The sequence below is a fragment of the Telopea speciosissima genome, chromosome 11 (genome assembly GCF_018873765.1).
Source record: "Telopea speciosissima isolate NSW1024214 ecotype Mountain lineage chromosome 11, Tspe_v1, whole genome shotgun sequence".
In the NCBI taxonomy this organism is placed as follows: Eukaryota; Viridiplantae; Streptophyta; class Magnoliopsida; order Proteales; family Proteaceae; genus Telopea; species Telopea speciosissima.
Window position 1 is genome coordinate 3123350 of NC_057926.1, and position 12840 is coordinate 3136189.

Genomic DNA, 12840 nt, shown 5'->3' on the forward strand with positions numbered 1-12840 from the left:
ATTTGTTTTTCAAGCTTCAGATTATCACATTTGGCCATTTTTCAAATGAGATTGATTCAAAGGAGCAAGCATACAAAAATTGGACAGTTGAGACTTGACGCTAGGGTATTCTTAGCTTAGTTTCTAAATTCACGTTTTATACGTGTACCCAAACGTGTAATTTTAAAAGCGTTTAATACACGGATTTTAAGATAAGAGTGAAATACGAATAAAACGCGAATTAAAAAAAAATAATTGATTCCTTTTGCCCTAAACCCCTAACCCCCAAATTCCCTACGAATAAATCGACTTATCGACTAATTTGAAACCAAGCATTGAAGCAAAGGACTGAAACTCCAGATTGTAGAACTCCATCGGCGATTGCAGCGACGGGAAGGCGACTCACTGGCTCACTGCTCCTCTTCTACGGCGAGCCCGTGCCCCGGTGCCCCCTTTTTTGCTTCTCTGTCTCCGTCGAGTCAGTCAGGGCCTCTATCCTGTAAGTTTTTTCTCAGATGGATGCATTACTCTCTTCTCTTTCTTTCTCTCTCTCTCAGATATTTCAAGTGGGCTTTTCTGGGGAAGGGGCACTTTTCTCGACCCCAGATCGAAGAAAGAACATACCAAATTATCATGAGCTTTATAATAAAATTTGAAATCTCTGCGTGTCAAAAATTTCAACACCCGGAACAATATATGTAATTTGTTGTGGTTTAATGGAGGATGTAACGCCATTCTGCCATAGCCAGGGAGAAAAAAGAAGTAAGAAGAGAGGGAAAGAAAACACAGTCACCATTTGAAAACTAAAATTCTGGAATTAGAGAAAAATCAGAGATGTTTAAGTAGCAGGGGGATTCAGGCCTCTCTATTTCTCCCGGTTCTGATAAGATGTAGGGTTTTACTCTTTTCATTCTATTGTTGAATGAACAAACGAATTAGAGTGTGAACTTGGTTTTTATTAGGTCTTTTGAATCTTCAGCTACAATGGACTGTATTGGTTCGCATTTTTTTTTTTCTTGTTGCTCTAACACTGGCAACGAATGTTGAATTCTTGGTATATTGGGGCAGTTTTTCTTAGTTTGCTTTGGGGATTCTTGAAGAAATCAGTCTTAACTGGGAATCAATGTCTGTATTCTGTTTCCCTATCTCAGAATTTGTTTCTGGCTGCGACAGACCTTCACAGAGATAATTTGGGTTTTTGCAGAATTTCACTGGAGCACTTAGAAGGCACTGCACAAAATGACATCAACAGTAACAGCGCTGTCTCTGAAGAGACGAGAATCTTCTGTAATACGAGAAGGAGACCAGCTTATTATTACCCCTCTGGGGGCCGGGAATGAAGTGGGCAGATCCTGCGTGTACATGTCTTTCAAAGGAAAAACTGTTTTGGTATGCAAAATATGGACTGTCTATTGTTTGTAATTGATCATGCGTTATTAGTTTTCCTTTTTGTTATGTAATATTGTAATGTTGGTGATTGACGTTTATTTCACTTGTTGGTTGATAGTTTGACTGTGGAATTCATCCTGCTTACTCGGGCATGGCTGCTCTTCCGTACTTCGATGAGATCGATCCCTCAACCATTGACGTGCTCCTTGTTACCCAGTATGCAGCTTTGCCCCTTCAATATTCATTTTTGTCTACCATTTTTAAGCAGAATATTAATGCTACGTAATCTACCATGTTTAGAATTTTTTATAAATGGCTGCAGTTTGATTGTGAATCTGATATATAGTAAACTAGAAGCTGGGAGTTGTTATCTTTTATGGTTTTGAAATTCTCTTTGAAGTAGTGATAGTAAAGAAGTTTAAAAGATTTGATGGCTATGGAGGAATAAAAGTTTGATACAATAATGTGGATCAGATCTTTAGCAGGTTCATGTTTTAGTAACTTAATTTGTGTAACTTTGTCTGTGTTCTAGAACGTTCTGATTAACCTGAAACTTGTGGAGTTGACCTAGTTGATTCTCGTCCATATACCACTTCTTTCCCCAGAAAAAAGAAATAAAGCCAAGTTTGATTTTTCTTAGTACTTAACGGTTCTTAGGTGAACTTGGAAGCATAGTTAATATTCAAACCACATGAGTGTAGGACCTATAAAAAAGGGCGTACCCAGTGCATGAGGCTCTCACCACTGCGGGGTCTAGGGAGGGTGTACGCAGCCTTACCCCCGCTTCTCGGAGAGGCTGTTTCCAGAGACTCAAACCAGTGACCACTTGGTCACAATGGAGCAACCTTACCGTTGCACCAAGGTCCACCCTCTATATATAGCCCCAAAAGAGGGTCGTAGATAGAGCCCAAAAAGAGGGTCATGAAGGGTGAAAAAAAGGGAAATTTGATTCGGTTGGTATTGCTTGTTTGGCTTAGTGGGGTTTATACATCAGGATAAATTAGTTGTAGACTGGAGGTATGTACTTTTCTGCTAATGAGGCAATTTCCATAGCTCTTTAGAGTGTAAGCTGCCGCTATTCCCTTGGTGGCAATTTTAGTTCTCATGGTTAGAACTCCTATATTACTCATAAGGTTTGTCAAATCAAACTGTATAATGGAGAATTATTGACTGTTTGGATTCCAACAGTCCAAACACGCTGTAATCTATTCATGAATCATTATGAGAGGGACCTCCTTTGCTCGAACAAATGTCGATCGAGTTTAGTTCATAGAATCTTACCATTTCTTTTTGTTATGGATATATGAAGTGTCTACTCTGTTTGTGTATATATATATATATATATATATATATATATATATATATATATATGCATGTCATTTACACAATGCTTTTATGAAATGTAATCATCACGATGGATGAGTTAGTTTGTTATATTTTCCAAAGTTACCATATCTTACATACTTGTTTGTGTTTGCTCCGTGGCTTACCAAAGGCCGTTTTGGCTTTAAACAGCTTTCTTGTTTATTGAATTAATCCAAGTGTCTAAAATCTACTTTGAAACCTTGTTTCATAAATGATAGGCTCACTGTAGGTTGTTGTCCATGTGCAGCTTCCACTTGGATCATGCAGCCTCTCTTCCATATTTTTTGGAGAAGGTATGTTACTGATCTCAATGAATATTTCATGTCACCTACTTGCCAATAAGCTAAAATGTGTGAATTTATATTTCAGACCACTTTCAAAGGCCGTGTTTTTATGACTCATGCAACTAAAGCCATATACAAGCTTCTTTTATCTGATTATGTTAAAGTCAGCAAAGTTTCGGTTGAAGATATGTTGTACGATGAACAAGATATTCTCCGATCCATGGACAAGATTGAGGTATGTTTACTTTTATGATTAATGTTTTTAACCCTCTTACCCAAACCTTAAAAAAAGCTCATATCTGGTAAACTTGCAACGCCGGTATCTTCCTACTTTTTTATTTTTTAGACTTCTTCACTCCATTTGTATTGGTCGTATCAAGTATTCAGGTGATTTGGCTTTTGAATAGTTCCGAAGATTAGGAGCTTTGGTATTGTGTAGCAAGGAAGCTCCATTTGTTCAGAATCTTCCATGTTGGACACCCAATATCTGTCTCTGTGTAGCTCCACTGATTTTTATTTTTCTTATTTTCTTTTCCCTTTGGAAAAGAGAACAAAAAACAAAAAACAAAAAAGAATTACTGTCTAGAGGTGCATCCTCCAACTATTGTCTGTCACAATGTTAGCAAATATGTTAGATTGATTCTGTTGTGCCAGCTTAAGATATCTTTGAATGGGCCCTTAGTAAAGATGATCAGCTGTTTATTCCTCCTCTCGTGAGGTGTGAGAAGCTTGGGCTTCGCGTACTTCCTCGGCTACCATCTGATGGATATCTTCCTTGTCGTGGATGTTTTATTGTCTACACAATTGATTGTGTTTTTGAATCTACGGAACCGATTCTCTTGGCAAGATTAAGCACTGTCTCAACTTCTTCTCTGGGTGTCCTAGCTCTGATTTTAGCGAGCAATGAGGGCATGCCTTTAACAAGAGATTTATTCAGCGTTGTGGGAACCTATGGTGAGGGGCTAGAGCAGACCTCTCTACTAGTGTAGGGCTTGCAATCGGTCTTTTAGCTCGTTCATCTAATTCTGCTGGTCTAGGAGTGGCTCCCCTGCTTCGGGAGTTGCTTCCCCAAGACGGCCTGATCAAAAGAGCCAGAAGCTGGGGCCACCCGCCAAAGCTTCTTTCTATTGACTCTGTTTGTTTTAAACCTATGAATTTAGCTTTGTAACTTATTGGTTCTCTGACGCAATTGAACACAATCAACCCGATTGCTGCTTGTTTCCTGGAATCCATGGAAGCATTAATTAATTTTAATTAATGGGTATTTGAGGGGATCCAAGAGACCATTCTACCAACCTCCTTGTGACCCCATTTACTCAAGGGTTAATGATGTAGTTATACACACGGTTAATTATGGTTATCTTTCTAATTTCTTATAGAGCCATAAAACTAAAGGTGATATTATTGTTGTAATTGTGGTTTCGATTTATAAAAATAAAGGTGATATTCAAAGTTGCAACAACTATAGAGGCATAAAAGTAATGAGTCAGAAGATGAAATTATGGGAGAGTTATTGAAACCCACTTGAGATAAGAAACTACTATTACGGGAGAATTAATTTGGTTTTATGCCAGGACAATCCACAACAAAAGCTATTTACTTAGGAGACTCATGGAAATATTTAGAGATTGCAAGAAGGATCTCCATATGGTCGTTATTGACCTAGAAAAAGCTTATGACAGTCCCTAGAGAGTTAATTTGCAAATACTAGAGAATATAAGTGTTTCAAGTAAATATGTGGACATGGTTAAAGATATGTAGAATGGTGTGGTGACTAGTGTAAGAACTGTGGGGTGTCAAGTTAGTGAATTCTCAATTACAATGAGGTTATATTAGGGATCAAGTTTAAGCCCTTATTTTTTTGCGCTTATGGTGGATGATTTAACCAAAGACATTCAAGATGAGGTTCTTTGGTGTATGCTTTTTACTGATGATATTGTTTTGGTGGATGAGACAAAAGCAAGGATCATAGTTGTTAAGGCGCCCAGGCGAACCAAGGTGATTGAGGGGGTTCAAAACCAAGCCGACACCAACAAGGCGACATCAGAATTCAAGGTGAGAGTAAGGTGCTTGGACGCCAAGGCGTCGCCACGACAACTATGGCAAGGATTAATGCCAAGTTGGAGTTATGAAGATCAACCTTGGAATCAAAAGTTTTAAAATAAGTAGAACGAAAATGGAGTATATGGTGTGTAACTTTAGTGACACTAAGACGGATAACGAGTGGTGAAAATTGGTGAGGGGAAGATTTCGTAAAGTGATTATTTTAGGTATTTGGGATTTTGGGCTCAATCATAAATAAAGAAGGTGATATAGAGGATTATGCTTCATAGATAATTAAAGTAGGATAGATGAGGTGGAGAGGTGCGTTCGAAGAGTTGTGTGATCGACGTATTGCTTTAAAACTTAAAGGAAAATTTATAAGACAATTATACAACCAGCATGATGTATGGTGCAGAATGTTGGGTGGTTAAGAAGCTTCATATAGAAACTCAGTGTAACTTAGATGAGGATGTTGAATGGATGTGTGGCAAAACTAGGAAGGATAAAGTAAGGAATGATCATATTAGTGCTGGTTTGGGAGTAGTTCTGATACATGATAAGCTATGAGAAAGTTGTTTGAGGTAGCATGGCCATGTTCAACAGAGAGCTTTAGATGCTCTAGTACGGAGGAGTGATTTGATTCAGATTGAAGGAGTTAAAAGAGCCAAAGGCAGACCTAAAAATGACTCTAGGAGAAGTGGTGAGGAAAGACATGCATAGCTTAGGCCTTGTATCAAGTATGACCACAAACAGAGCTGATTGGAGGGTAAGAATCCATTTGACTGACCCCATTTAGTTGGCATATGACTGAATTGTTGTTCTGTTACTTCATATTTATTTTATCCTTTGCTTTGTCTATCGATTTGGTAGGTTAGGAGATTGGGTTTAGTCAGTTTTAGTTGTTGATTAGGAGTCAGTCTTACAAAGTTATATATGTCTGTGCTTGTAATCCATCGACAGATTTGGTTTTGGGAATGAAATTTGAGTTTGGATTTACCTCTCATGGCCGTGGAGTGGCACTGCTGTTCTGTTCTTTTCTTTCATCTTCCTCAACCCCAAGCATGAGCTTTCTCTTTCCTTCACCCTCCTCTTATACGTTCTTCCTTGTTCTTATTTCATTCTTCCCTGTTCTGTTTGACGATACTTACAGCCCACGTAACGATGGATTGTAGATTTCCCCTAAGGGCAATTCAACCTGTACAGTTTGAGGATTGAACTGAATATTGGTTTGGAGTTTCAGGCTCACCTTGTTGTTGGTTCCTGTTCATATCGCCAAATCTGATTGCAGACTAATTTAGTTTGTTTGCTGCTTGCTCTTTCGACTTGATAAATATCCATATTTGAGAGGGATTGACGGTGTGGATCTTATCCCTAAAATCTCGGATTGAACGAGCCCCAAATGAGAGAGATCTCATCTCTGCTGGCTTATTGTTTTCATTGTGAAGAAGAAGAGGAACTCCTCTCTATTTTTGTTATTATTTATTAAAACCATATTTACTGGTATTTACAGTTATCCTTCCTTATTAAGGTAGACTTCTTTATTCTTTTCTTTCTTCTGAAATTCCAGTATGCACCTCCCTTTTTAATTTTAATCATCAATTATTCCTAATTATTGTCCTCCTTTATCGATTCCTTAACTTCAAAAACATTACAGAATTGCCATTACTATTAAATTTACAGCCGTTCATCACTTCGGTGGGCCCATAGTGACCCATAATCAGGGTTATTGAACCTGGGATCGCATCAGTTAAGTTGTTCATTTTGTCATCAACCTCCGAATAGTTCAAAAGGTTGTCTTGGTTTCTGAAACAATCTTATAAATTGAATTCACCATATTCTTAAGCACATGGTCATTTTAGTTTGTCATTATGTTATTCATCCAAAAAAAAAAGTTTGTCATTATGTGTCAAAAAATAAAACTGATCTTTTGTTTTCCATTTTCATACCAAGGTTACAATTGTAAGCTATTGTATATAATGCTTTGAGAGAGTTCAGCCAGTTTATTATGAGCTTTCTTTTCTGGCTGTTGTACTCAATCAAGAGCTGTGTGTGTTTTGCAAAAGTGCGATGCAAGAAGTTATCATCTGAAGATTATATGTGACAAATCTATGGCCACGCCTCTAGGTGGATTTTTAGAAGCTGATAAAGCTCCACTGTTACCATTTCAGAGACAATTTCCTTGGTTTGGAATGTCAGGTGACTCAGGTGTCAAATGAACGGTGTCTAACAAGTAACAAGTAACCTGATTTGTGTGTAAACTATTTAAACTATTTGTCCCCTTATGTAACTGCATGTTGTTCTCTCCTTTTAGTTTAGGCAGCAATATTGTTTCTTTATTACTGATTGTGAGCCATTTGTTAAGATTTTCTATTGGTGTATGTATTTTTATTGCATCAGAGAGAATTCTGTTATCTTCTATTTTCTCTGGACTTCTGGGCTTGCCAGTTATTTTCTCCTTTATTAGAATTTTAAAAAGTCCATTTTTGTTGGATGGAATAGCAAATGCTGAAATGCATTTTTATTACTTGGTCATTAATTCTGCAAATTTTGTAAGTTTGCATATCTGCATCACCATTTATAACACTAAGTTAAATTAGAAATTTGAAAATTTGGAATCTCCCCTTTTGCAGGTTATTGACTTCCACCAGACACTAGAAGTGAATGGAATCCGCTTCTGGTGCTACACTGCTGGTCATGTCCTTGGTGCTGCCATGTTCATGGTTGACATTGCAGGAGTTCGAGTGCTCTACACCGGAGACTACTCAAGGGAGGAAGACCGCCATCTCCGTGCAGCTGAGATCCCTCAGTTTTCCCCTGATATCTGTATAATTGAATCCACCTATGGTGTACAACTTCACCAGCCTCGGCTGGTGAGGGAGAAACGCTTCACAGATGTTATCCACTCGACCATTTCTCAGGGAGGTCGTGTCCTCATCCCAGCATTTGCACTTGGCCGGGCCCAGGAACTCCTCCTCATCCTTGATGAGTACTGGTCAAATCACCCTGAACTTCACAACATTCCGATCTACTATGCTTCTCCTCTAGCCAAGAGGTGCATGGCTGTCTATCAGACGTACATCAATGCCATGAACGAGAGGATCCGAACTCAGTTTGCCAATTCAAACCCATTTGACTTCAAGCACATCTCACCTTTGAAAAGCATTGAGAATTTTGAAGACGTTGGGCCATCAGTTGTGATGGCAAGCCCAAGTGGGCTGCAGAGTGGCTTATCACGACAACTTTTTGATATGTGGTGCGCTGATAAGAAGAATGCATGTGTGATTCCTGGGTATGTTGTTGAGGGTACCCTGGCAAAGACTATTATCAACGAACCGAAGGAAGTCACTCTCATGAATGGCCTCACTGCCCCTCTCAATATGCAAGTACACTACATTTCCTTCTCGGCCCATGCTGATTTTGCCCAGACAAGTACGTTCTTGAAAGAGCTCATGCCTCCTAATATAATCCTTGTTCATGGAGAGGCCACTGAAATGGGGAGGCTCAAACAGAAGCTCGTCACCCAGTTTACCGACCGAAACATCAAAATTATGTCCCCAAAGAACTGCCAATCTGTTGAAATGTATTTCAACTCGGAGAAAATGGCCAAAACAATTGGACGACTGGCTGAAAAAACTCCGGAAGCTGGTGAAACAGTTAGTGGTTTACTAGTCAAGAAAGGCTTCACTTATCAGATAATGGCATCCGAAGATCTCCATGTCTTTTCTCAGCTATCCACTGCCAACATCACTCAGAGGATTTCTGTGCCTTACTCTGGTGCATTTGGTGTAATAAAGCACAGACTCAAGCAGATATATGATAGTGTAGAGTCTCTCCCAAATGAAGAGTCTGAGGGCCCAGCAGTGCTAGTGCATGATCGGGTGACAGTTAAACAAGAATCAGAAAGACATGTATCATTGCAATGGGCATCAGACCCAATTAGCGACATGGTCTCTGATTCAGTTGTTGCTGTGATACTGAACATCACACGTGAGGTTCCCAAGGTAACAGCAGTAGCAGAGACTGGTAAAAGTGAGGATGCAAAGACAGCAGAAAAGGTAATCCATGCTTTGTTGGTGTCTTTATTTGGAGATGTCAAGGCAGGAGAGGAGGGGAATATTCTGGTGACTGTTGATGGCAATGTGGCATGCCTAGATGTGAAGACTGGAGAAGTTGATTGTGAGAATGAGAGTTTAAAGGAACGAGTCCGCACAGCTTTCCGCCGGATCCAGAGCGCCGTAAGGCCTATCCCGCTTTCTGTGTCTAGCTAGGTTTGGCCATCCTAGTAGCTTGAAATGAATTTAGACTGAGTTTACTGTAGACTGTTTAACTTCCATCTTTCACCAGTTCTTGCTAACATGATCTGCTTTGAGTAGTTGTATTCTAAACAGCAGTCCAAATTTAAATGAACTTGTTTACTCTAAGTTCACGAAAGAAAAAAATAGTTATACAAGCTTTAACATTGTTTGTTCTGATTTAATCTCTCTTTTTTTTTTCCCCTCTCTCCCAGAGCAATATTATTATAATCTTATATTTCTCTTATTACAACTTGCAACATAACCTGATCTCTATCACATTAAGGGCTGCCTAATGGCCTAATGGGTTTGGAATGTTTAGACATTTTTATGTGATTTTTAGGTGGCAAAATATTCTCTCTTCTTGAAATTATAGCATGTCTGTGTTCTTGATTACATATTCTACAGTTTCTTCCAATGTAGACAGTTTTGGTCAAAGCATATGCTGATCCAACTCTATATAGAGTTCTTGGGCTAAATCACATGATTGCAAATAATCAAATTGGTTATCCTCCGAATCGAAAAACTGGGTTCGTCGTTCTACAAATTTGTATCGTGGAGAGCATAACATATATAAATTTTCATTTGATTATATCTGAATTTTGTGTTTCATCTTGTTTGCATCCTTACCCATATTTCGTCAAATGGTGGATGCAAATAACCAGGACTTAGTGACTTACCTTCAGTGGATTTGATGCATCTGCAAAGAAAATGAACTATTCAAATAATAATAAAAAAATAATAAAAAAAAACAGGAATGCGCTTCCAAAATGGTTTGTCAGCCAATTTTAAGATGGTAACTTCTGCTTTAGAAAAATGGGAAGACACCACCTTCAAACATGTATTCCTTTGAAACTAGCAATCACAATCACGTTGTTTGGCAGTAGAAATGCCATATTTTGAGGTATTGGCTATGCCTTTCTTATCAATTAATATGTTCAGCCAATGTACCAAATTTGTTAGTTGGGAAATGGATTCGCCTTTTGTATTAGGATCGAGGGAATCTCATTATCCCATGGTTTAAGGTTTCGACAATGCGTGTACACAGCATTGTTCAGTCAATGTACCAAATTTTTTACCTTCAGGGGCGACAATGCGTGTACAGAGGATAGCGGGAGCAGCGACATCAGGTTGAGAAATAGCGAAAATGGAGACATAGGCAGGATTGCTGGAGCAGCAGTGGCAGGAAGGTATGAACAAAGACGAGAATGGAGGTTCAGCGGGGGAGCAGCAGTAGCAGGAAGGTGCGGACGAAGACCAGAAGATGTCCGGCGTACCCCTGCACCGTAGAAGAGCCAAATCTGAGGAGAGAACGGATTCTGGTTTGATCGTTGGTTGTCACATCATGAGAGAGGAGAAGTGTTTTCTTCGAAAACCAAGGTTTTGGGGTGATTTTTTGGGCTTTCAAAATTGACTGTTGGATGGTCACTTGTCATGTGTTGATCTCCCCGGGGTGCATTGGACGTACACTTATGGATCATGCACTTGAGACGATAAAAATCCGTACACCTGATACTCCTAGGTTCCTCTTTACTTATTGAAGTGAATGCTTATTCTCTTATATATATATATATATATATATATATATATATGCCAAATGTTCTCTGTGCCGGAGGCACAAGCTGTGCCCAGACACATGGGGTGGGAAAAATGACCACCTTGCCTCTTGAATGGCAGGAATACCCAGCCCATATGTCTTGGTGTAGACTGTATTGCAGCACAGAGAACATCAACCCATATATATATATATATATATATATATATATAAAATCTTGGTAATCAAAATTGGATAAAATAGAAATTTTCAAATCTTTTTTCCCTATTCGAAAGGGTTCACCCATTTTATGGAAAATCATTTTTGCCCCTTATTTTATTCCTAAAAGTTATTTTAATTATGGGTAAAAAAGAATTTTTAAAATAAGTTGCAAATGACATTATTATATCATTTTCAAAAATTGTCATTGTCAATGTCACAAGATTACCTCTACATTAAATTACTTTTGAAAGTAAAATAAAGAACAGAAAAGTAAGTTTACAGCTTCTTAAGCTATGTTTGGATGACAAAAAATCATGATTTTGTCTTATTATGCCTTTTCTTTTCTTGCCATCTTACGCCAGCACTCCCATGAGTCTATCTCTCTCTTCCATAGCTTAAAATCTCGCGATATCTCGCCATTTCGGGCTGGTTGAGATATTTGAAATATATCAAAATTTCATCGAAATATGGTATTTTTTCTTCCATATTTTAGTAGTCCATCCCGGTGGGTTTTTAGCCATATTAAGGTTTAATACTAAATAAACACATTTAAACCTTCATATTGCAAAAAAGTGAACTCAAAGTGGTGTTTTGGGTTTGCACCGTTGAGTGACAGTATACGGCCGGACCCTGATGATTAAATAGTTAAATACACATTATATTCGTACTTATAGACATAATAACAAATTGAAACGAAGTAATAAATAAAAAAATAAAGTCAAATGTAGCCTTTAATTTAAACTTTAAACTAAAAAATTCATAAGTGCATAAAATCATTAGTTCAATACTCAATAGTCAATACACAAAGTCACAAGTTCACAATTCACAAGTCACAAGTCACAACTCACAAGGCTCACAACTGTCATGAAACAAATCCTAATAATAATTGCTATGCCTTACTGGATCGACCCCACTCATGCTCCGCTGGAGTTGACGTCCATTGCTCTCTGTCTGAAGGACATATATAGACCACGGTATAGTTTCGGAGAAGAAACGAGTGTAGTCATCCACAATTGCTATGTAAATGGAATCATCAACATACTGAAGGTAACCTATCCTAGGATATTGGTGATCAATCTGTGATTGTCAAGAAGAACCATGACTACCCACTGATCCAGTATGATGTGATGTCGGCGCTGGCAACATGTATGGTTGGTGAATTGGGTAGCTAGGGTATGAAAAGATGTTATCCACAAAAGATAATCCAGTACGTCCTTGGGGCCGATACTAGGATTGGGAGTCACAGTCCCCAACGAACTGCCCATATCCATATCCATATCCACCTTGAGGTTGTGATGCACTATAATCCGATGACGATGGAGTGGTATGTGCGTCAAAAGATGGGCCACACCAATGTCTACTCGATCCTCCCTCCCTATCACCCATACTCAATTCCCCAACAGAGCTAGATAACTCATCAATATCCATATAATCAGCAGCCTGTGTCTGCTGACCCCTACGCTTCCTGGTGTATGATAAGGGGGTACATGAGGGTGCGGGTGCAGGTGCGGTCTCTCGTGCACCATGGTCTGTATCTTGTGTGGCATGATCAAATTGTGTTTCTCCGGTGAATCAGACTGGCTCTACAAGCATCGTTTGCTGGTCTACCACATAATGCTCTCGCATTTCATCAAATGCTTCACCACCACCACCACCACCACCACCATTATCATCATCACTGTCATCATCATTACCATCACCATCACTTCCATCAGTTCCAGTCTGAGTCTGA

The 12840-nt window shown here is 38.9% G+C and overlaps 1 protein-coding gene across 1 annotated transcript; it reads left to right on the plus strand.

Annotated features, from left to right (window-relative positions):
• Positions 1–1116: 1116 nt before the first annotated feature.
• LOC122645935 (cleavage and polyadenylation specificity factor subunit 3-I) lies at positions 1117–9532 on the plus strand. The gene is made up of 5 exons (XM_043839352.1): positions 1117–1368; positions 1487–1584; positions 2981–3026; positions 3103–3252; positions 7691–9532. The coding sequence occupies exons 1-5, from the start codon at positions 1219–1221 to the stop codon at positions 9326–9328; spliced, it is 2082 nt and encodes a 693-aa protein (XP_043695287.1). The 5' UTR covers positions 1117–1218; the 3' UTR covers positions 9329–9532.
• Positions 9533–12840: the final 3308 nt, after the last annotated feature.

What these genes read in the sequence shown, in the direction of transcription:
- LOC122645935 (XM_043839352.1), top strand. Translation starts at nt 1,219, where the DNA reads ATGACATCAACAGTAACAGCGCTGTCTCTGAAGAGACGAGAATCTTCT. An exon ending in TCAAAGGAAAAACTGTTTTG is followed by an intron (nt 1,369 to 1,486) that starts GTATGCAAAATA and finishes GTTGGTTGATAG; the next exon opens with TTTGACTGTGGAATTCATCC. An exon ending in TTCCATATTTTTTGGAGAAG is followed by an intron (nt 3,027 to 3,102) that starts GTATGTTACTGA and finishes TTTATATTTCAG; the next exon opens with ACCACTTTCAAAGGCCGTGT.